This window comes from Dermacentor albipictus, chromosome 3 (genome assembly GCF_038994185.2).
Source record: "Dermacentor albipictus isolate Rhodes 1998 colony chromosome 3, USDA_Dalb.pri_finalv2, whole genome shotgun sequence".
Lineage (NCBI taxonomy): Eukaryota > Metazoa > Arthropoda > Arachnida > Ixodida > Ixodidae > Dermacentor > Dermacentor albipictus.
This window is the reverse complement of record NC_091823.1, coordinates 29333411-29358382: the sequence shown is the minus strand read 5'-3', so window position 1 is coordinate 29358382 and position 24972 is coordinate 29333411. Positions and strand designations below refer to the sequence as shown.

At 46.6% G+C, this 24972-nt stretch overlaps 1 protein-coding gene across 4 annotated transcripts in view; it reads left to right on the top strand.

Annotated features, from left to right (window-relative positions):
* LOC135921677 (solute carrier family 35 member F3-like) overlaps positions 1–24972 on the top strand; it is a 244997-nt gene that overhangs the window by 179096 nt on the left and 40929 nt on the right. The window contains exon 1 of one of the 4 annotated variants that reach the window (XM_070535332.1): positions 18509–19099. The exons of the other annotated variants lie outside the window; for them this stretch is intronic. Coding sequence (XP_070391433.1) covers positions 19051–19099 — 49 coding nt within the window. The 5' untranslated portion in view covers positions 18509–19050. Of the gene's footprint in view, positions 1–18508; positions 19100–24972 lie in introns of those variants that run through there. 4 annotated transcript variants of the gene reach the window in all.

Genomic DNA, 24972 nt, shown 5'->3' with positions numbered 1-24972 from the left:
GATACTTTCAAATAAATCGCAGATGGGTGCATAAAAAGAAGAAACAATTATGCCAATCCAGCGCACATCTTTGAATCAAAGTGAAGTCAAGCTTTCGTGAAGCCGTGACTCAAATTCTACGGGTTCGGCGCGCGTGCCTGTGATCTCAAGCACCCGTGCTATGAAATGTGACACATACAGCGATGTTCTCAAAGAGCGAGTTCGCGCTGTCACCGCAGAAATGTAAGTGCGATTGTGGCGCAAGAGTCAGGACATTGTTCTGTTATGCTGTGTGATTGAGGTTGGATCCCACTGACCAGCGTAAGTCAGTTTCTTTTTTTCAAGTGTGAGATTTTCAGCAAGACAGCAGCAGCACCCAGCAGAATCCAGCCACTCCGGTAAGAAAAGTCTGGGAAGAATCACAAAAAAAAACAAAGAAGCTTTGCTCTAGAAGCCCAAATAAACGACAACAGAAGAGAAACAAGCACAAAGTTAAGGTACAGAAGCTTCCGCCCAGGAGTGCCGCATTTTTCATTTTTAAGTATAGACATGGTCAAAATTGGCGCACCCTCGCCCACACCCTCCATCCTCTCCCGTATTAAAACAAGAAAAAGTTATACATATCGCTAAGGAACATAGACAACCAAAGTACGATATGCCTTCCATAACAACCAACTCTACCTTTTTTTTTTGTTTTCGGTATTTCTAAAAACGAAACATGTGCATATGAAACTTGTGCACTGAAACGTAGAATACAGAAAGAGACGTTTGTTCGAGAATGCAGAGGCGTAGTTGGAAGATAAAGTAGAGCAACACGGGAGCACCAAGTACACCACAAAGCTCGTCCGAATAGTTGAAAGGAGGCCTCGCCGGGAAGATCGTTTCACATACCGGCTGGCTCTCTTTGGCTCGCTTTAGCACGGAGTTATTGCGACTGAACCGCAATATCTGCCCAGAATATAAAGCACTCCGCAGAGGCTATCAACACTTCTGGTTTTGAAAGAAATCCATCACTTTGGTCGTCCAGAGAGAAGCTGAAACTGCTTCTCTGACGTCAGACGCAGACGAAATCGATTCCTTTTGTGGCGCCCGCGGTGGAAGCTGCCCGGATTCCGGGTATGCAATTAGGTCCTTTTTTGTTTCTTTGCCTTTCGAGGAGCTGCTGTGCTGGGCTCAGATTGCTCATTTCTTTTGTCTGGTACGCAAAAGCAGCAATTCGTTTTGCGAGACGTGTGGTCGGGTTGCTCCCGCTGACGTTATACGGTGGACTCGCGTAATGCTTACTGAAACATTGAATGAAGGCAGCATTGTTGATGCGCCTTTCCTCTTGCAAACAGCAACATGCTGCGGAGCTCTGAAAACTGGAGATTGAAACTTCATTAGTATAACATCTGCGCCATCTCCCACAAAAAGAATGGCTCAATATCGAACTGATGGTGGTGATGATGATGACCCTTTAAGTCATGGAACGTACTTACAATGTACTACGGGCCAGAAGTCGGGTAGTTATACGCACATAACCGCCGTAGCTAGCATTCTACAAACAGGATTTACTTTCGTTCTTGCTTTTTTTGTTATATCTATAGTTACGTCTTTTTATTGCGTTTTTTGATTCCCACTCCCTTCTTTCATGCTACTGCCCTGAGGGTATTCGAAATAAATAAATAAATAATAAAATAAATAAATAAATAAATAAGTATCGTAACTACAGGAGTGATCCAAACAGCTATAGAGAAGATAAAATTGAGGGTCAAAGTATATTGTTTAATTAGTCATTCAGACCACACTAATGGATGATTACGTAGAAAAGAAGTAAAACGAAGGTTCAGTGAACAATTTTAGTGGAGACAAACGTGGGTGATGAATTATAACAAGGATGGTAAGGAAACAATACTTCTATGTTCGCATTGGCAGGTTGCCAGACTATCACTACGTTGCGTACTGGTCGGTCTTCGGTGCCACGAGCAGCTATTGGGCATTGTGCGCCCACACGATGAACGCTTCCATCGGCAGCAATTACTCAGTTCGTCCGGCTGCGAAGATGATCCTCGCGATGGGTGCGAGGCGAGCGGACGGCACCAGAGGCAAAATGCGACTTTCGGCTCCTTACTCTCCGCACTGAAGCAGCGAGCGTTGCAAACAAGCTAGCAAAGCTATGGCGGCGAAGCAAAGTGCGTGCGCACGCGCAGATAGTACTAATTTGGACACTCCAATTCGTATATGTTTCCTTTTAGAGCCAGTTAGAGAGGGCGGAGCAGTCCCGTCGGGCAATAAGAGTCGACAGGAGGGGGAACGAGATAAGTAGAAGGCAGGGAGGTTAACCAGAATAACGTCCGGTTGGCTACCCTACACCGGGGGAATGGGGAAGGGGGAACGAAGATAACAGGGAGAGAGAGAAGAGGGAAGGAAAGAAGGAAATTGCGGTGAGTTCGCTGACGTGTGTGGTCATACAGAAATTGCATTGATAGTCACAGGTGGTCGCACAAGCCCGTCGTCCTTAAGAAGCACAAAAGCGCCTTCACCGCTTTATGGGCCAACGGGCGATGGGGGGGGGGGGGGCGGTGTTCCAGCAGCACCTGCACAGAGAGCGGCCGATTGTCCAGTTTTTGGAAAGCTTTGGCAAGTTCTTGTCTCTCTGGGGTGTATCGTGGACAGTGGCACAGCAAGTGGTCGATGTTTTCTTCGGTGCCACAGAGCTCGCATGCTGCACTGTCAGTCATTCCAATTAATGTAGAGTATGCCTTTGTGAAGGCAACTCCTAACGAAAGGCGAAAGAGAAGCCTATATTCACTTCGAGGAAGGCCGAGTGGAGGTCGGAGCTGCAGGGAGGGGTTTAGTCGATGCAGTCGTGTAAGTCGTAAGTTTAGCGAGTTCCACTCGGTCAGTGTGAGACTGCGTGCCAGGTGTCGAAGCTGCCTTGCGGCGTCTATCCTCGAAAGCGGAATTGGAATGCTGTGCTCTTCTTGATGTGCTGTGCGAGCAGCGTTATCGGCGGAATCATTGCTACTGATTCCACAACGGCCAGGTACCCACTGAAAGACGACCTCATGACCTTTTTGTTGGACGTGATGGTAAAGTTTCGCGACTTCGTATGTCAATTGGTCATGGCATCCGTGTCAAACAACTGACTGCGTGCACTGTAATGCCGGTTTTGAATCACAGAACACAGCCCACTTTGTAGGTCTTTCAGAATCAATGAATTCCAGTGCTCGACGCAGGGCTGTTAGTTCTGCTGCCGTTGTGGTCGTGACATGCGATGTCTTGAACCGCAGTGTTATTCCTCGCGTTGGTATAACCACGGCACCAGCAGAACTGCACGACGTAGTCGATCCATCGGTATATATGTGCACGTGGTTGCTGTACTTCTCATGCAAAAGAAGTAAGCTCAGCTGTATTAGAGCAGAGGCCGGTATGTCTGTCTTCTTCTGTAGTCCTGGGATCGTTATATGTACTTGTGGACGGCTCAAACACCACAGAGGAAACGCTGGCTTGGCTGCAGGTGCGTACCTGAAGTAAACGACGCACGACGTGCACTGGCAATGCCGCTAAATGTCGAGCAGGGCCTTGCAGCAGTGAGGCTCGCCAAGTGGTGGGAAGGGGTCCTGGCATAATGCCTGAGATGCATACGCATTGTCTCAACGGTAATGTGCGTCGCGATTGGGTAATCCTGCGCAAGGGCAATGGTTTCAGCCGTTGATGCACTGCGTGGTAAGCCAAGACATATCTTAAGGGCTCGGGCTTGAATACTCTGAATCGTACGCAAGTTAGTCTTGCAGGTGTTGGATATTGCAGGCAGGCTGTATCGCAGGAAACCAACGAACAACACCATGTACAGCTGTAACATAGCCTTTATAGATACTCCCCAACTTTTCCTGCAAGGAACCTGAACAGGTGACAGATAGCAGTCAGCCGCTTTTTCACGTAATTCACGTGTGGAGTCCTATATAGGTCTCTGTCAATTAGACTCCCAAGAACCTGTGACTTCTGCTGTATGGTATAAGTTGCCCGTTAATAGATACGCCAAGACGTATATACGTATATACGCCAAGACGTTTAGACGCCAAGAGTCAACAAGACGTTGAATATGACAATATGGAGAAGAGAGAAAGAGAGAGAAAGAGAGAGAAAGGATAGAGAAAGAGATGGCGGGGGCAAGGAAAGGCAGGGAGTTTAAGCAGTACTTTGTTTAGTTTGCTACCCTTCACCTGGGGAGGAGAAGGATGAGTGAAAGGGAGAGAGAAAGCAGGAGTTCAGATCAATCTCGCACACAGTGATGTACAGATAACAGTGGGAAAGAAAAGAAGGACAGACAAGTGAAAGACTGATAGGCTAACCAAGACTTACGCCTGAGTCACCGACGTAACGGTTTGACAAAAATAACATGTAATTGGGCCATAAGCCTAAGCGGCAAATCTATGGTCCATTACAACGTGAAATAATGTCAACCTAGGGGGACAAAGTAATTATAAAAAGTTAATGACGAAATAGTAAGAAACTATGGGGAAGAACAATAATAGCCACGGTTGTAACAATCACAATTAGCAGTAAAAAGTTATCGCAATTCATATTTATAAGTATGCTTCTTTTCACACGATACAACAGTGGATAAAATTTACAGTGCCCAGGGGTCTTATTCTAGACACTGTTAAATTGCGTTGTGTTTACTGCGAAACTTACAAAGCATTCCCCGTTAAATCTCCAGCGTTCGGCCACCAAAATGCGGATTGAAAATATAGCTCGGTATATTCTGCCTTGTGGACGCAGATTCCACACGGCCGCGTCCCGAAGCCTGATTCAAATAATTCTGAGAACTCTGAGAAATACGGTTTGTGGCGCCATTTTTAAAGATTCCTTATTATATCTATACCGAACAAAAAAGATATCGTACACCCGTGTGTTCCGATATTTCAATTGGGGGCACGCACTATACGATATCTGGGAACATACGGGTTTTAATTGGGGACCCACATATGCTCATATGAGATTATATGAGGTCACATCATACGTGGCTTACGAATTTCATCTTGCCCTGCTTCATTCGCTAACCAGTATCAGCGCACTCTTTATCGCCAGAATCAGCCCCTCGACAGCACTGGCGATAAGGAATGAATAGAATCCGACGGAAATAGTTATAGTTAAATAGACGAAAACAATACCTTTGAGGAAGACCAAGGATGTGGCTCTAGTCAGTTACTCTATAACAGTAATATTGGTAGGAATAATGGGAGTAATGACAAGGAGTAAGATAACAAGCACTATGACGGAACTAAGAGTCATTGATATGAGTGCTTACGGTTACAAAAAGTCAAACACCCTCTCACGGAAACTAGAAAGCTAAAAGCACAGAGGAATATTGGACAGCAAAAAGCTTGCGCTTCATGTCCACCCTCTCAGTTCCTCCTTCGTAATAAGGTCATCTCTCTCCAGGTCCCTCGAGTCCTTTGAGAGACATACAAATCCGGGTGGGCTTATATAAGCAAAGTCAAAATAATCTAAATAACATGCCCTTACCAGCTGCACAAAAGTATCGCAGGCTCCCTTGAGGAACAGTCTAGGATCTAATACAGACGACACCGTAGGCGGACCTTAATATCAGAACAATTCGCGGCGGCTCTAGCAGGCAGACCCTCTGCGCCATGGTCCGCCACTACTGCAGTTTGAAAGGTGGTACGTTAGAAATGGCACCGTAATGGACCCATGCCTGTGCGCGACTGCGTTTCACGCTTGCGACGAACGATGCAGCCATGCGTTTCATCACATTGCTTTCTTTTTTTTTTCCTTGGCGCGCGGCGGAAATCGAAGAACCGTGTTCGACCCATAAGCGAACTATTCGACTGACTTTGGTATTATTTCTCTGCATGCAGAGCGAATTACTGGCGAATGCCTCCCGGCTTGTATCCCATAAGCAAAATGGCTCCCTGCGCGCCCGGAAGTTAGAATGAGACGTGCAATCATTTACTCCGCGTTCAATACAGTGAATGATGCGAAGGAAAAAAATAACAGAATCAAAAATAAGTTTCAAAAGCTGGCGCGTTATAAGCAGCAAACGACTTTTCATTTTTTTTATTTTTCGTGATATGACATTTGCCTTTGCGCGATTTTGGTCGTTTCCAAGTTCGCGGTTAGCCTTTTTGAGCATTCTGCCAAGCGTCTAAATAAAGCCAGCAAAGTGCTCGGCATGCTAGTTACGCCGTTCCAAGAAGCAAATTCCAAAGATGAGTTGCCCCACTGTGGATATCTCATTGTGGCAGTGATCGTTAAACTGAGATTTCTCGCCAGGCAAGTTTGTTTGTGGTAATAGGAATAACTTGCGTAGCGCTTAACGTGACACGGTAAGAAAGAAACGCCGTTACGTCGAACACAAATAGACGCCTTCCCGAACGCCGCCAATATGTTCCTTGTGGAGAGCACAGGCAACATAGCGATTTGCTGAGCTCCATTTTATGGAATGCGAAGTGTCCTTCATTTATTGATATTTTTTTTGACGGCCACTAGCTTCAGACGCTCAATCAGGTAATTTCAGCGCAAGCACAACGGCAACAGGACTGGTCCCGTATAAAGCAGACATACGTAGAATGAGCAGTGATATTGGGCTTATAGTACCGGGCCCATATTCGAGAATAAAGTTCTTACGCTAAATCTGTTCTTAAGAGAAGTGGCCAGCAAATAAAGATGTTGGACAAATTAAAAGGCTGCCATGCAACGGCAAAAAAACAAAAAATGAGAGAAAGAAACGGACGCATATCGTGACGGCCGTCCAGAGGGCCCAAGAACTGGCGGAGCGTCACCACGTTCCCGTCCCGACTTGGGTGTCGCCTACGGTTTCTGCCGGAGGAGTTCCCCGCGTGGGATCTCCACCGGATTGAACCTCCTCAGGACTTCAATAAAGTTCTTGACTGACTGACTGAGAGAAAGAAAGAAACCCTTATGACCGAAAAGCTTTGTGAATTGAGCCGATGACCCGAGCCCAAACTTTATTAACAGCGAATTAAGACCGGGAGAGTCTTCTCTCATAAGAGAATAGAACGTCTTCCGTTCAAACGACACAACGCGGGGCAGTTTCACCTCTTTGACAACAGATGGAGCCACCAAGGCACTGACTGAGAAGAAGCGTTTTTGCTGCGAGCGCCGGCACCACCGAAGAAGGCGCGTGCTTCTGATTCGAGTGTATTAGAATATGGGCACGTGGGCCTACTGGGAGGCATGGGATACGCATTCTGGTGTGACGCGCAACTACAAAAAAGGATAGAAGAAACGATAGTCGTGCTTGTTTTCCGTGATTAACCTTAAAAATATTTCACCGTAGCAAAGAGAGAGAGAGAGGGAAAGAGAGAGGCTCTTAAATTGATTCTGGCGAGGTTTGCCTGGCGGCATTTCTGGAATGCTACTTCAGATGGACGGATGAGATTAAGAAGTTTGCAGGGACAACATGGCCACAATTGGCACATGACCGGGGTAGTTGGAGAAGTATGGGAGAGGCCTTTGCTCTTCAGTGGGCGTATCCAGGCTGATGATGATGATGATGATGATGATGACTTCAGATGGACAGGATAAAAAATAAAGTGATGGGCACAGTTCACAACACGAATACACAACATACACAAAACACAGCGCTTAACACTTGACAAAAGTCTTCTCTGCCCAGGAGCACAGTCACCTCATTCAGAAAATCGCAAAGAACGTGTTCGCGATTACACAGACACATATCGTGAAGGAAGGTGCGACGAACTGGACGTTTCATTTTCTCCCATAATGAGAAGCAGTCAAGTGAGAGCTGGAGCAATGTTACACGCAGTAAGCCTTGCGCTGTTTCGTCTTATTGATTGGAGCAAAGGTTCAGAGGGGTGCATGGAGAAATGTCCTGCCGAGAAGGAAACTACAGGATGATGATGAATTCCGGCTAACCTTTTTAATTTGTAACGGGTAGCAAGCTTTAAATAGTCCTAGCCAGAGTAAATACTGTTAACACGTAAAAAAAATAAGAGAAAGAAGAAGCGGGGCCGGGGGGGGGGGTTGGGGGAAGTGTAGGTGGGGGCCGGGGGAGACGAGGCGACCTGGGGTCAGCTAGTATGCTGACAACCCGACCCAATGCTCTCGCACTGATTTATGTTGAGGCACTGGAGTTCATATGTTCCCTTCGATTCACTCTAGAGGTTACCCTCCCTGGACGGGAAGTGGAGAGACAAAGCTATCTATTCCTCCTATTTTATATCCTGCCTTTCGCATTTTACCCGGGTCTTTTCATACATTTGTGCGCATTCTTTGCAGCGATAGCATGTGTGAACTCACTCCTTGAGTCGTTTTGGTGTCCGCCGGTGACCGTCAATAGATTTCACTTTAATAACAAAACTGCTCAGGAACCTAGAGCTTTCTTACCACTGAGTTCAGGCTTTCCGAGTACGTGACCATATGGGTTTTTTTCATTAGTCAAACTTTAATTGATAATTGTGTTTGTTAGGGAGCTCTGATTTTTCAAACTGCAGTGTCATTCAGTTAAGCAGCTTCGACCAGGCGCCCACCGAGAGAGGGCAATAGGCCTCTCGCGCGTTTCATGTCCTACATTTCTGGGTGTAGTAGAAATAGGGTTATAACGAACTAATTGATATAAAGAAATGATCGTAATTCCCTTTAACGTTTTCGGAACCGCTTATGTTTATCAAAAATCGTTTTAACGATGTAAAAGTTTTCTGAAATTGAGTATAACGAACTTTTTTTCAGTTTATAATAAGCATTCTGTGATCATTTCGTGCCTGTTAGGCTGGAATCTGGCGGTGCGCGACGCTGCTCATAACTTCATGAATCAGCAGTTCAAAACTTTATCGCTTCTGCAATGTTCGGCCAGCAGCATGCATTTGCACCATCATGCAATGAGAACCGCATGCCCAGATACCTGCACCAGGCATAACGCCCTGTCGCGGGCGGGTCAGTCTCGCTGCAGCCGACCTTGTTCATCCATCGCACGTTTGAGAGCGGCACAATAAAAGCGCGCAAGCGCTCCGTCACGAGGTATTTTTTAATACTTCGCGGGCTTTCTTTGGAATGCGGAAAAAAGAATCTCGTGAGATATATCGTGTTGGAAACAATGTATTGAGAGGTTTCTCAAGGTGCTCTACAACTTTGCGTATCACACTTGGGGTCTGCAGCCAATACTTAAAAAGTTGAATTATTAAACATAACTCATCCGTTAGTTCAGGGGAAAATAAAAAAATAGCCTGAGTAACTCGAGGCCAGTGCCAAAAGTATGCATACGGTTCAACTCGCGTCCGGAGTGCCTTTCATTTTTTAAAGCTTTGGCTCAAGTTATGTGTGACAACCTGTATATATACCCCTGCATATACATACATAACGAGGGTGTCGAATCCGGCAATATTGATGCATTCAGGTAGCACGTGTGGGTTTATTGACCAGTTACCTTCACTCGGAAAGATCACGTACTCGTGACGCCTGCGGCGGAAAGGCTGTTCCACAACCGCCGCCAAGGTTTGTGAGTGGTAGCGTTGCTAGTACTCCCAGGGTTAATTTTAGTAGTAACACATAAATACCAAAGAAAGTGGGTGGGGGAACGGTGCTGCGGTAGCTCAATTGTTAAAGCATCGCACGCGTAATGCGAAGACGTGGGATTGTTCCCCACCGGCGGCAAGTTGTTTTTTCATCCACTTTCATTTCCATTAATTTATCAGTTCCTTAATTCCCTTAGTAAGTACAAGTAATTTCCCCTGTTTTGTCCTTGGTTTCTTTGTTTGTTGGCTTCCTATGCTATGATATATATATTGTGAGCATTATTCATACGCTTCATATTCTCACCTGTACATACTCATCATCACCGTTTTGGGACCTGGTGGTGGGGCTCTGTCTCGGGAGAATAAAGAAGAGACTGGCTGCCTAAACCTCGTCTCACAAGTGGTGGAGTGTGCTGTCCGGTCCCTTCGCCCTCTCGCTCCCGGTCTCCCTCCAGCTTCACCTACGCTACATCCCTGGAGCTCCGCTCGGGTCGCCGCCTCTACCAACTGCACTCGACCATGTCGCAAGACCAGCAGACCAGTACCACGACATCCACCTTGCCGACTCCTGCGGGAACCCCTTCTTGGACAGTCACCACCCCTCAGAAGGATCCACCGGTATTTGCTGGGCTTCCAGGTGACGACGTTGAAGACTGGTTGGAGCTATACGAGCGCGTGAGTGACTTTAACCACTGGAACGAATCAGCAAAACTTGCTCACGTCGCCTTCTACCTAACCGGAGTTGCGAAAACATGGTTTTACAATCATGAGCTCGATTTGGTCAACTGGAGCATCTTTAAAAACCAGCTACGCCAGATTTTCGCAAACTCGTCTGTCCGCTCCGATATCGCTAAGAAGAAGCTTGCTGAGCGTGTACAGCACTCAGGCGAGTCCTACACTTCGTACATAGAGGACGTCCTCGCCCTCTGCCGCCGCGTGAACACCTCGATGGCAGAGAGTGACCGTGTACGCCACCTGCTCAAGGGTATTGGGACTGCGGCATTCAATGCTCTTGTAGTGCTGAATCCCACTACCGTCGCCGACATCATCAGTACGTGTCAGCGTCTCGATGACCTTCATATGCTCCGCTTACACCCTGACACATCTGATTTCAAGGCGTCCAACGACAGCGAGCTACGTGCTTTGATCCGCTCCATCATCCGTGAGGAACTGCACGCCCAAGCTTCGTCAAACCCTCCTGAGGTCCGTCTCACGCCTCCTGGTGGCGGCCTACGCCATATCGTGAGGGAAGAGCTAGCTGCCGTGACCTGCCCGCAAATCACGAGCCCGCACCCTATCCATACGCCAACGTACGCTCAGGTTGCCTCTATAGCGCCACTCCCCCAGCAGCCACCACAACAGGCACCTGCACCGCACATGTCCCTGAATCCTATCACTGCAAGACCATCGCCTGTTCCGTCTTATAACGCGTGGAGCCCACCTCGACCGGTTTGTTACTACTGCGGCATCCGTGGCCACATTTCCAGGTTTTGCCGACGCCGTCAGCAAGATGAAAGACGTGGCTATGACGGCTTTGAAAGGGATCAGTTTTCTGGCCCTGTACCACGACGTCGGCGTTCTGACTACGTTTATTATCCACCACGTTCCCCATCTCCACAGGATTTCAACACTACCAGTTCATCGCGTTTCCCGCGTCGTCGCTCTCCATCACCGATGCGGCGCTCTTCTTCCCCTCTACGACCGGCTACTTCGTCCTCCGATCACCGCCCGGAAAACTAAATGGTGCAGCTTCAGGAGGGGAAGCTGCATCTTTTGGACAACGTGAAACGCCTCCGGAGCGCCCGTCAAATGTACTTTTGGTGTTTGTTGAAGGTGTCCGAATCGAAGCCTTGGTTGACACAGGTGCATCGCTTTCCGTTATTAGTGCTGACTTGTGTTCTCGATTGCGAAAAGTGAAGACACCGTATAATGGCCCTCCCCTTCGTTGTGCTAATGCAGTTCTTGTTCAGCCCTCCAGTGTTTGCACTGCGCGCGTTTTCATTGATGGCATCCTCCACCACATTCAGTTCGTCGTGCTGTCTTCATGCACTTACGCGATGATTTTGGGATGGGACTTCCTGTCCTCCGCCTCAGCTTTAATCTCTTGCCGTCAGCGAACTATTCATATGACAGACACTGAATCTTCGTGCTCTGTCAATGATCACAGCCTGCGTTTTGTCACGTCTACCGACTGTTTCATTCCCGCGGGCACTGAGCATATTCTGACGCTGACTTCCGACACTATTATTAATGGTGATGTGTTCCTTGCACCGAGTGGTTACAGCATTTCTGGTGGGCTTAGCCTTGCTCCTAGCCTAGTACGGTTTCAGGACGGTAGAGCCTCAGTCGCTGTTCATAACCCTACTTCTTCCCCAGTTGTGCTCTCCCAGGGCTCTACTGTGACATGCTTTACTGACACCGAACCTCTTTCGCTGGTACCGCTTCACACCGAATCACCACCTTTGTCTACCACAACTGATTATCACACTGCTGCCGCTGCTTTAACGGCCGCGATAAATCCCGATTTGACCACTGCGCAGAAAGAAGACCTTCTGGCACTCCTGCACAAACACAGAGCCTTATTTGACGTCCACTCCAAGCTTCTGGGGCGCACTTCCGTCGCAGTACATCGCATCGAAACCGAAGGCAGTTCGGTTGTACGCCGCCGCCCGTATCGCGTGTCTTCCGCAGAACGGAAAATCATTGCGGATAACGTTGATGACATGCTCAAAAGAGACATCATTCGGCCATCCTCCAGTTCTTGGTCGTCTCCTGTCGTGCTGGTTCGCAAGAAAGACGGCTCCGTACGATTCTGCGTCGATTATCGAGCCCTTAATAAGATCACGCGCAAAGACGTATATCCGATGCCAAGAATTGACGATGCCATTGACTCCCTCCAGGGTGCGGAATATTTCTCTAGTCTAGACCTCCGATCCGGATACTGGCAAATCCCCATGCACGAAGCGGACAAGGACAAGACAGCCTTTGCAACGCCAGACGGACTTTACGAGTTCAACGTCATGCCGTTCGGTTTATGTAATGCCCCTGCAACATTTGAACGCATGATCGACACAGTTTTACGTGGCCTTAAGTGGAAGACCTGTCTGTGCTATTTAGATGACATCGTTATTTTTTCTACAACTTTTAGTCAGCACCTTGAGCGCTTGGACGAAGTTTTCACTTGCATTTCCAACGCTGGCCTCCAACTCAACACAAAGAAATGCCATTTTGCCAGAAAGAACATCAAAGTATTGGGCCATCTTATCAGCAAAGATGGCATTCGACCAGATCCCGAAAAGGTTGCTGCCGTGCATCGCTTCCCTCGCCCTGAAAATCAAAAGCAATTAAGAAGTTTCTTAGGACTGGCATCCTACTTCCGCCGCTTCATCAGTCATTTCGCAGCCATGGCGTCGCCGCTACACAAGTTGCTCACGTCGGGCACTGCTTTCCCTTGGACAGATGAATGCGAACTTTCTTTCCAAGCCCTCAAGCAGGCATTAACCAGCGACCCTGTCCTCTGTCACTTCGATGACAACGCACCAACTTGCTTGCACACCGACGCTAGTGGCCATGGGATCGGTGCTGTACTTTTACAGCGGGATACCACCTCACGAGAGAGAGTTGTTGCCTATGCCAGTCGCGCACTAACACCTGCCGAAATGAATTACTCGATCACAGAACAGGAATGTCTCGCAGTAGTTTGGGCGATCCAAAAATTTCGACCATATCTTTACGGACGCCATTTCACGGTCATAACCGACCACCACGCCTTATGCTGGTTGTCGTCAATCAAAAATTTGTCCGGACGACTTGGTCGCTGGGTGGTACGCTTACAAGAGTACGACTTTGACGTTGTCTACAAGTCTGGGAAAAAGCATCAAGATGCCGACGCTCTCTCTCGCTGCCCGCTGTCATTATTAGCTTCGAGTACATCTCTCCATTGCTCGCCACTTGATGATGAGACTAAGTCGTCACTCCCGTTATTACCGTTATTACCTCTCACGGTTACTGACACGTTATCTTCCAATCGCCTCTCTCACCTCGCCTCGTGTCAACGTTCTGACCCCTACTGCGACAGCATCATCCAACGCCTGTGCGGAACTACATCTGCACCAAATGCCAGATTACGTCGACAACTGCGACTATTTAAGCTTGACAACGATGTGCTGTACCGCTACATATACAACTCCGACGGACACAGCTGGGTACCTATTCTTCCACGCTCGATGCGCACACAAGTCCTTGAAGCCTTGCACGACGACCCATCTGCTGGCCATTTGGGATTCCACAAAACATACCACCGCGTTAGGAGCCGTTTCTTTTGGCCAGGCATGTCTACCTTTGTGGCCAAGTACGTCGCTTCTTGCGTTCAGTGTCAACGGCGGAAACGACCGACTTCGCCTCCTGCTGGGCTTTTACAGCCCATCCCATGTCCCGAGACACCGTTTGCCATCGTTGGGATAGACCTAGTCGGCCCTTTGCCCATAACGCCAGCGGGTCATCGATGGGTCGTGACAGCTGTTGACCAGCTCACACGTTACGCAGAGACCGCTCCTCTACGCTCTAGTTCAGCCTCCGACGTCGCCACCTTCTTTCTAGATGCCATTGTGCTGCGCCATGGTGCCCCTCGTGTACTGTTAAGCGACCGCGGCAAGACTTTCATGTCAACAATGCTCGCAGAAGTACTCGGAGCTTGTGGCACAGTTCATAAGACGACATCCGCATATCACCCACAAACAAATGGCTTAACCGAGCGATTTCATCGCACACTAATAGATATGATATCGATGTATATCGGGCCAAACCACGACAATTGGGACAAACTTTTACCTTTCGTGACTTTTGCTCACAACACCGCTATCCAACGAACTACGGGATACTCACCTTTCTACCTAGTTTTCGGCCGTTCACCGACATTCACCATCGACGCCGCTTTCTTCAATGCTCCAACTAACACCTCAGACAGTACACCCGAACAGTTCGTTTCGAGACTTGAGGAATGCCGTCAACGTGCTCGTTTCAACACAGAAGTCAGTCAGCTAGATCGCAAGCAACGTTACGACATCTCTCGTCGCGACGTCTCCTTTCGTCCCGGAGAGGAAGTGCTTCTTTGGACGCCTATTCGTGCACCCGGTTTGTGCGAGAAGTTTGAATCCCGCTTTCTTGGACCCTATATTATTAACGAACAAACATCCCCCGTGAACTATCGCGTTACTCCCGTAGACGTTTCTTCCGACCATCGTTGTCGTGGTTCGGAGATCGTCCACGTTTCGCGCCTAAAACGATTCGTTCGGCGTTCCCCTCCTGGCTAAGTCGCGGCCTGGCTGGCCGCTTGCGCGTGCGGGGAAATTAGTGTGAGCATTATTCATACGCTTCATATTCTCACCTGTACATACTCATCATCACCGTTTTGGGACCTGGTGGTGGGGCTCTGTCTCGGGAGAATAAAGAAGAGACTGGCTGCCTAAACCTCGTCTCACAATATATATATATATATATATATATATATATATATATATATATATATATATATACACGCACGCAGATTTTGGAATCTATGAGAAGCGAAGATTTCGTTCGTGACGAAATGGTTAATGAAATGCTATAAATTTGGACATTTGCTTGCTTCGCATTTATCATTAGGGAAACACTCGCGCGCTCAAAACAAGGACCTTCCGCATGCGTGCCTGCAACACCTTATATTTCCCGAGGGATCAGTTATAGCCCGCAAAGAAACTTCACGTCTCCTCATCGAATTCTTAAGAGAAACTGGTTTGATGGACATATGGTGAAGCCCTTCAGCGGTATTGTGCTAGACGCTCGGGCGGAGCAATTGCCGGCCTTGTTCGCCAGGCTAAACCCGCCTGTTGCTACAATTCACCACCACCACCACAACCACCACTCGCGCGCGCATGTGCTTTCGCACGCCCGTGACATACGCAATGTGACAACTCATATATTAGCATGTATTTCATCATTTCTTTCTATTAATTTCAATTTAACAGGCCACTTCTCGGCCAATCTCTTAGGATATGCGCCATAGTAGGCAAATCACGATCATAATCAACACATGGCTATCATACGAAAGAGGTAGTTGGCGTTGGTACGATTGCGGCCTAGTTACGAAGCTATGAGACGAGATAATCTTTTAAAGCCGGTTAGCGCGGGTGGGATGGACCTAGTACATTTATGTTGGTGGCAGTTGGCCTCTCGCTACTTCTTTTTTTCCTGACAGTTCTCGCCCTATAGGCCAAAATTTCTTCAGGTCGACCTGGTGGTTGTTCTACCTATATAGCACGCTAGTTTCACCGAATTTTTCTTTATGACCATCTCTTTGAGGGTTTATGCGTGAAGTACATTTCTTGGTTAGAGTTTTAACAGTTTGGTTTCCAAATGAATATTTGTACTGTGCATTACGAAAAAAAAAGCCCCTTACGGTGATTTACTATCTATGTTGTTCCCGCCACTACTTTACCGCGCAAAATACTTCGGTCTGCCAGGACAGCATGTACTGGCTAGTGAGCGTCAAATACATCGGCCTAACGTTCTTTTCTGAATTACATTCTGAAACCTTGCCTACCGGGACTTGGCTACGTTCAAGATACATTTTCATGACGTCCATAAATTTTCGCTTTTGTGAGATGTAGCCGACGCAATTGAACATTTCGCTATAAGCTGCACAGATGCCATCTTATCTTGGGATGTGCTTCAACGAACTGTACCAAGAACACTTTGATCTAAATCCTCCTTCCGTGCGCTATCTGGTGTCAACTTGTTGTGACGATGTACCTTTTGATATTATTCAAATCATTTGAATGCATAGCCTGTGGAGAACACGCATGCTGAATCAAAATGCCGAACCTATATTTTCATCAGCAACTCATTTCGACCGAATGATCATCCAGATAAGATATCTGTAGGGACGAATTGAATTTTGTCCAGATTGGTATTTCGTATTGGTAAGGGGCTTATCCTTACCGCCACATTATAGTGTTCCTTGTGAAGACGTACCGTGACTTGAGCAGCACGTTTCGATCATGAATAGGAACTGAATGCTGCCATGTCTGCGGCTTCGTTGCCGTCCAACAGGAAGATAGTTCTTGGCTTATTGATCTGTTAGTTTTCTGCAAGAGTCATGTGGGGCTGAAATAAATACCACGAAAGGAACCAAAGTGTGACCAAATGGTTAGAGCACCGCAGTATTGCCCTGGGAGGCCCGATTCAAATCCCACCGCCGGACATGCTTCTTGTCCCTTCTTTTTTTCTAAGAGTGTCGAAGAATCTACTCGGTGAAAAGACGACTAGGATGGTAGACACAGGATAGCAGGCGAAGAAAGCTTCGCTTTAGTAAGTTAATATAGTTCTAAAATTTAAAACACAAAGAAATTATAGAAATCACTTCTATACGGCATTCAAAAACTATTTAGTGTGGTTTGACCGTAAGACACGTTCTGTGTCAGTTTCTAATACTCCCTGTAAAAAAGACAGAAATCTATATTCGAGCGTGTTAGGTGCAAACTTAAAACACAGATAAGTTTATTTCACGAGTGTTTTTTTCTGGAAGATGATTTCGTACGCGACAAGCAGCTGTTGTAAAAAGTGTAAGTGGGTCGAGTTGTACATGAAGTAAGTGCAAAAGGTTTTCGAGACTCAACGTGAAGCTGGCGGGAAGAATTGACCGAACATTTGGCATACGAAAGGAATGAGATAAGTTATTATCGTGATGGTGTGTAATGAGAGGACTAGCCTCTTCCTGAGCATATTCTATCTTGTTTCTATCGAAAACACTGTAAGAGCTTCTTGCACCATATTTAAGAAACTTTTTCACAAGTGTTTCATTTTTTTCTTTTTTTGTTTTGAGCCTATGGGAAACATCCCTTATCATGTCGGCCTGACTTTGTCTAGACTCGTAGAATTGTATGCGGCACACACGGAAAGAAGTTCCACGTAGAGCATCGCATGCTCACGAGAAAGCACTCAACGACGCTACAACACAATTTCTAATATCAAATTCTACTATCACAATGTAATGAAATGCGAACAGTGAGCGCGTCGTTTTTGGAACATGCTGCGCCGTCTGAGTGCACCCACTGCAAACTGCTGCACATGCGCAGTTAAGTTACGGAAATAATGAGTTTGTGTCCTGCTCGTATCTTCCCGACCGTCACTCACGTTATCATAATTTCGATATGATGCTGACGGAGCGCTACAAGCGTTCTGTTTCATACACTGCTCGAACAACACAGCGGAAAAGCAGAGGCTTACAACGCTTCGTCGCCGTCATGTCGCAATTATAAAGTGAGCGACGGTCGAGAATATAAGAGTAGGACATAAACTCGCGAACTTCATAACTTGACTGCGCTTGTGCAGCAGTTTACAGTGGGCTCGGTTAGGCGGCGCAGCACGTACCCAAAGGCAGACGTTCCCTGTTCGCATTTCATTCTGGCCTGACAGTTACTTGACTATCACACGCCACTCAGCCACTTTAAAGCTACACCTTGAGTTAAAACTTCCTTGAATTAACGAAAATGTTCGCCGATAGTAGTGTCACGGAGGAACTTCTTCATTGTAAATTAATAATAATAATAATAATAATAATAATAATAATAATAATAATAATAATAATAATAATAATAATAATAATAATAATAATAATAATAATAATAAGACAGCACCCAGGGAAATTCCCGGCCACGTCAGTCGCATTTCGTTGGGGGCGAAATGCGACAACAACCGTGTATACTGATTTATGTGCACGCTAAAGAACCCCGGATGGTGCTAAGTTCCGGAGTCGCCCCACTACGGTGGGTTTCATAATCAGATAGTGGTTCTGGCACGTGAAACCCCGTGATAAAAAAAAAGAAAAAAAATACGTCAGCCATTCCGGAAGCGAAGGAGACAAAGTCTGGCACTGGCTTCTACGTCCTCGTAAGCGCAGTGTTCAGTTGTGCCCGCTAATTCACACCCGGAAGCATTTTGTTTCATCAAGCCCGTCGAGAGTGAAAACCGCGGCCGCCACGCGACAGCGCTGTTACGCAGCTTTCCAGTCATCGGCATAACTCAGCCGGCGACCACGCGGCCCCGCGCACACGCCAGGGGCCAACGGTCTCATCATGTGGCGATATCCTCTCCCTTTTTCTCTCTTCTTTTTTTCCCTACCACGCCTTTATTCGCCCCTTTTTTACTCGCGCGGGTTGCCCGGCAACCGCCGTCGCCATGACAACCACCTCCCGCCCAGTTCCCTTCCCTCGTTCTCGGCGGCCTGCCACCATGTCGAGGCTCCGAGCTTCCCGGTCCGAAATCCGCCGAGCCGTTGCCCTTCCTTCGAGAAGAATGCCCCCGCAAGCGAACGGCGCGAGCGGTCGGACGCGAAGGGTTGCACCGTTTTTCGCCCGCGATTTTGCCACTTGCTGCGAGATAACCCCCAGAGGAGGAGCAGGCAGGAATGGCGGCTACCACCGTAAGAGTGCGGATATTTCGAGAGTCGCTGGAGCCGGGATGCCTCGACGGGGCGTGCGGGGCTCGCCCGCCGATTCACCCAGCGGGAAGCCCGCCAGCGAGGCCTAGCTAGATGATGCTGCTTAGCATCGTGAACCGCTTCGGCTTCTACACGCCGACCGGTGAGTGCGACACCCCTGCGCGCTCGCTTCCTCCGTTCGCTGTCTGTCCGGCAGCTTCCCCGAGGAACGTTGGAGCATGACTCTATTTACGGGCCTCTCATCATCGCAGCGGAATCCCGGGCTGCCATGCGAAGTTATGAGCCCTCGCACGCACAACGTAGCTCGTTGTTACATACCGACACCTACGTGTTCTCGCCAAGAAGCTGGATTCGTAAACTTCAGCGTAATGAAGGTTTTCCAGTCATAGGAGTGTCACGTGGAGCTTTGTTATGAAGTGGTTAGAAAAGAGGAGTATTTGCCGATGTTGCTTGTTCGAGCCAAATTCTGCTTGTGTGTCGAAAGCGCGTGTCAGATGCCTATCAAGGTGGCGGAGAAAATGTGCTAAAGGTGCGTTGCCGTTTGAAAGTAGTCTTGAACATACTGCTGAGTGCGCAGCGCTAGGCACAGGGTTGGGGCCCGAAGTCAATGATAAAATTCAGCGTAATGAACCATCGTCAGTTTTTCTCAGAATATTGAATCGTTTTCTTTTTTACATCTGTACCCACTGGCTTGCAAAGCGCACGAGGTAGCCGCTCATGCGGCAGATTGACATAAGTGATTACAAAATAATAATGCCATTTCCATAGCCATAAGAAAGTTCCTTGATTATCACGCGAGGATTACTGATGTTTTCCGTAGCGACAGCGTGAAAAGTGAAGTCGCGTACGAAAAAAAAAAGGAAAGATAAATGCATTTCGCTATCATGTCGACTCTGCCGCATCAGCTTGCTTCCCCTCATGAAGAGCATTGCTTGTTTCGGTAATCGATCGTCGTCCGCTGAGCGCGCTGGCCACCCACTCGGTACGAATGGCTGATAAGAAAGCGATGCGAATCCACGTGGATGATTTATAATGATATTCGCCGACCTAATTCCTACCGCACGCGTACAATTTATAATGTGCGGCACGTTCGGTCTGCCAAGCGATCCCAAAAAGACACGTACAATTTGACTGCTTCGCTGTCAGTGGTTTCACGTGGTACACTAATCGATTGAAAGCCGATGCGCTACTGCGTATCTCATAACGTATACAGCCCGTTCGCTTCGCGCGATGGAAATTAATTTGTTTTCATTCTTAACCTTATCTCACGCTTGCTGTCATAAATATCGATTTTTAACTGATGTACAAGCACTGCTTGTTCATGTTCAAAGCATGTGGTTGCATGATCAGGTGCGTCATCTTATAGTACGGTCCTGTGTGGGTGATCATGCCTTGCTCTCCACTCGACAACTTCTGTAACGTTCTGCTTCTACACTGATGTTTAAATAGTCATTTCTACAGTTAAACCACCGCACTCTTTCGATGTGTTGAGAAATGTGTCGCACACGTGTGCCGTTTAATGTTTCTCATCTTGCGAACCAAACTTGCAAATACACATGTATGGCTCGATCGTAAGATCTCGCCCCGAATTGCCGCCGGTTTAACCAACGTCTGCTCACTGGCACGTTTCAGACGCTACTTGACCGTATGAAACTGTGGCACAAGAACGGAGGTGTTCGCACGTGAAGCAAACTTGTTTTGAGAGTGAACCAATGTCCATTACCAACCATGTTTATGCTGAGAAAGAGTAAATCATAAATGCAGCATAAATCAAACTGCTGAGGTAACTGAGGACTTTGTTTCAAAAGCTTGTTTTATTCCCGGCTTCTACATTTAGCCACGTGGATTTCATGCGCACCAACCAACATGTCTCAAGGCAAACAGTTTTATAAATGCGCAAACAAATGACCACAGAGAGAGAGAGAGAGAGAGAGAGAGAGAGAGAGAGAGAGAGAGAGAGATCACACAAGGACAGGCGCAGTCCTTGCGTGCTCTCTCTCTGTGGTCGTTTGTGCAGTTATAAAACTGCTTGCTAATATACACCAACTCGCCCGACAAGAAGTTCTTCTAAGCTACATATGCTTCAAGGCTACAATGTAGCCATTTCGCGTTATTTACAAACTTCCGTTAGAACATGCCTACTGCCGTATATACTGCCATTTAGAGAGTACGTGTTGTTCATGGAGGGATCCTGTGTGTCCCATAGAGTTTCGTACAATAATAACTAGATGGAACTCTGGCGTTCCTGTCTACGGGATTTACAAGCGGGGTATTTCAGCCAGAGTGGAAATACTGGTTAGTTGATAGATTTGCCTAAACTTCGCCCTTCTGGATTCTAACGCTTTGGTGACTTTGTAAAGTTATCATTTTAAACAAACTAGTGTGTTATAACTAATTAAATTAGCACCATTAGGTTGTCCAACGGCAGGATTCGAACACAGGACGTACTGTACGGAAGCCTGATACTGAAACCATTACGTCATGGGCGCATGCATCGACAAGCGGCATTGAACAACCTTAGTGAATTCATCGAGGGCAAGTGAGTGCGTTGAGACGCTGCTCCCGTTTTGACTTGGAAACCTCGACAGACTGAACCACTGCAATCAGCAGCGATTACGCGTGTTCATAGGGCCTTGTGTACTTATACAAATATCGAATAGTTGGAAATTCAGGACCATGAAGGAAGATAAAGCGCAATAAACAAAGCGACAAAGACATCACTTGCCACAAGCCCGAATATCAGACAAATCCATGTACTAACCAGTATTTCTATGGAGGCTGAAGATCGCAGCGCCAGAGTTTTATTTTTTTATTTATTTCAGAATACTGCCGGCTTCCATTTGGAAGCCCAGGCAGGAGTGGTACAACATCACGTGATTTCAAACTTTTTTCCTCAAGGGGATAAAAAAAATAAAAAGAGTAAAAAACACTCTAATAGGCAAAGTAAACATATGCAAATACACAAAAGAAATACAATGATGCCGTCACATTGCTGCCAATAGCAAAGGCGTAATAAATGAGTCATCAGAATTTGTAACAGGCAAGGGTACAGTGAATGCATGACTTTATAAGCACGTCTGTACTGCAGATAAGAAGGAATCTGGAGTGGCTGAGTTGACCACGCTTTGCGGAAGAGCGTTCCATTCGCGAATTGTCTTGGGCAGGAAGGAATAAAGATATGCGTTTGTTCTAGCGCGCGGCAATAATATTGTTTGATTGTGCTTACCTCTGGTCAGTCGCGATTTGTTAAATTGCATGTAGTTGTCAAATCTCATTTTAGTGTGGTTGTTAACTATGTTATACATTGCTTGTAGACGGTGCATTTTGCGACGAGTTTCTAGTGTCTGGAGCCCAGATCGCAACCTTAAAGAGGTGACTGAAATGCGCCAATTGTAAGCATTGTAGATAAATCTAAGAGCTTTTTTTTGTACTCTTTCGATAATGTCTATACCAGCCTTTGTGTGAGGGTCCCAGACTATATCGGAATACTCGAGTGTTGGCCTAATAATTGCCTTATATGCAGTTAATTTGGTAGCACTAGTGCAGTTTTTTAAACGGTGCTTTAATAACGATAACTTTTTCATTGCTGCCGCAGAAACATACCTAACGTGAGCGGTATAGCTCATCTTGGAATCAATTGTAATTCCAAGATATGTGAATTCCTCTACCTGTTTAATGTCCATATTATTTATCGTGTAAGTGCAAATTAGCGGATTTTTTTTACGTGTAATAACCATGTGCGCGCATTTTGAGATGTTTAGGGTCATATGCCACTGGATACACCAGTCGTGTATTGCTATTAGATAGTCAGTTAAGCTAGATTGGTCATCCACAGATTGAATGCTCGAGTAAACAATACAATCGTCCGCAAAAAAGCGACACCGCACGGGAAATTTGCAAGCCAGGTCATTTAGGTAGATAAGAAAAAGAAGTGGCCCTAAAACCGAGCCCTGTGGAACGCCCGAAAGTACAGGGGCGAGCGATGAATTCGAAGCACCTATGCTGACAAATTGCTTTCGATGCGTCAAGTACGAATCAAGCCAACGCAAAATTTGTTCGTTGCGTATGATGCTGTTTAGCTGTATCATCATTTTTTTGTGTGAAACCCGATCGAAGGCTTTCTCGAAATCTAAAAAGAGAATGTCTACCTGCCCACCTTGATCCAAGATTGCCAGTATTTCGTTAGTCATATGAAGTAACTGCGTAGTGGTAGAAAAGCCACGCCTGAATCCGTGCTGACTCTCACTAAAGAAGTCATTATTTTCTAAAAAGGAACTTAAATGCTTACAAATAAAGTGTTCCATAACTTTAGAAGCGGTGCAGAGTAGGGAGATAGGTCTGTAATTTTCTACATTAAGCTTGTCTCCCTTTTTGTGAACTGGGACTACTTTGGCGACTTTCCAGTCGTTAGGCAGATCCCCTTCGTTTAAACTTACGTTAAATATTATGAACAGGTATTTCGCGGACCATTCGGCGTACCGATTAAGAAAAGCGTTAGGTATGTCGTCAGGACCTGCAGATTTTTTTGGATCTAAGTTTAGCAGTGACGAAAATATGCCTTCCTCAGATATGACAAGATCTGGAAGCTTGAGACCAACGCCATGAGTATCATCTTTCTGGGTGGGTTCACGTAAAAATACTGACGAAAAAAACTTGTTAAAAGCTTCCGCAACGCGCTGAGTGTCCGTAACTTCGACATCATTCAGTTTTATCTTGTCTACAAGACTGTTCCGCTTCGATATATGCATCCAAAACTTCCTTGGATTGTTTTTTAAAAAGTTGTGCATTCTGACATTAAAGAAATGGTATTTACTTAATTTTAATTCGGATCTAAGATCTGCTCGGAGGGATGCCAAAACAGAGTGGCTTGACCGACAGCATGTTAAACGTTTTAATCGACGCTTTAAGTGCAGGATATTACGAGTAATCCACGGGTTTTTTCGGTTGACTTTCTTCCGCTTTTTAGGAACGTACTTTTTGATGCATTCGTGCACGGCGCTCTTAAAGTGCAGCCACAGCTCATTGACGCCTAGGAAACCTTGTCTTTGTTTTTGAGAAAAAGTGTCAAAATCTTGTTCTAAGTAGTCGAGAATGCTTTCGTCTTCGGCGTTAATGAAATCTAAGAATTCTTTCATAGGTTCGCGCGATCGTGCTAACGCAAAGTTACATTTTAAGAGGATAATCTTGTGATCGGATATTCCGGCTAAAACTTCCACGGAAGGGCCCTTTTCAAGAATGGCTTGAGAAACAAAAGCAAGGTCAAGTGTGGTGCTGGAACTGGAAGTGACACGTGTCGGTATCTGCACAAGCTGTGCGAGATTAAAGCAGTACGCAGTTTCAAGCATCATTTCAGACTGTTCGCAAGGCAGTAGTGAGCTCAGTTGTTCCCAGTCTATTGTGGGCAGATTAAAATCGCCGCACATTATAATCTTGTTGTAGCGTTTGGTGTTTATTTGAAGAAATTCATGCAGTGACTGGAGCAACGAAACATCGGCGCTAGGAGGCCTGTAGACTACACCGACTAGTAGGCTGCATTCACACAAATGAACAAGAATCCAGACCATTTCTACGCTCGTCTCGTGAGGAATAATAGTGAAGTCTATTCCCTTTTTTAAGATAATTGCTACGCCACCCCCTCTTGAGCCACGATCCCTCCTGACCATAATGTGAGAGCTTGGTACTATGTCAGCATCCGAGATGTTTTCGCTTAGCCAAGTTTCAGTTAGGAGTGTTACGTCCGGACGAAAGGCTAAAAGTAAACTTTCTAGTTCTACAGTTTTATTCGTTATACTCCTAGCATTAGCACTTATCATGGTGAGCTCTCGTGGAGGAAGGAGCATGCCCAAAGATTTCTTGTTCTGTTTGCGCTTTGATATGTTGCTCGTACTGTTTACGACGCCTGGTCACTTGTCACTCATAGGGACTGCCTTATTCAGTGTATCGTCCCACCTGTGCAGCTTGCCGTTAATTCTTACCTTGTCGTAAGTTAAAACCACTTTATCGTGATTGTTCCTG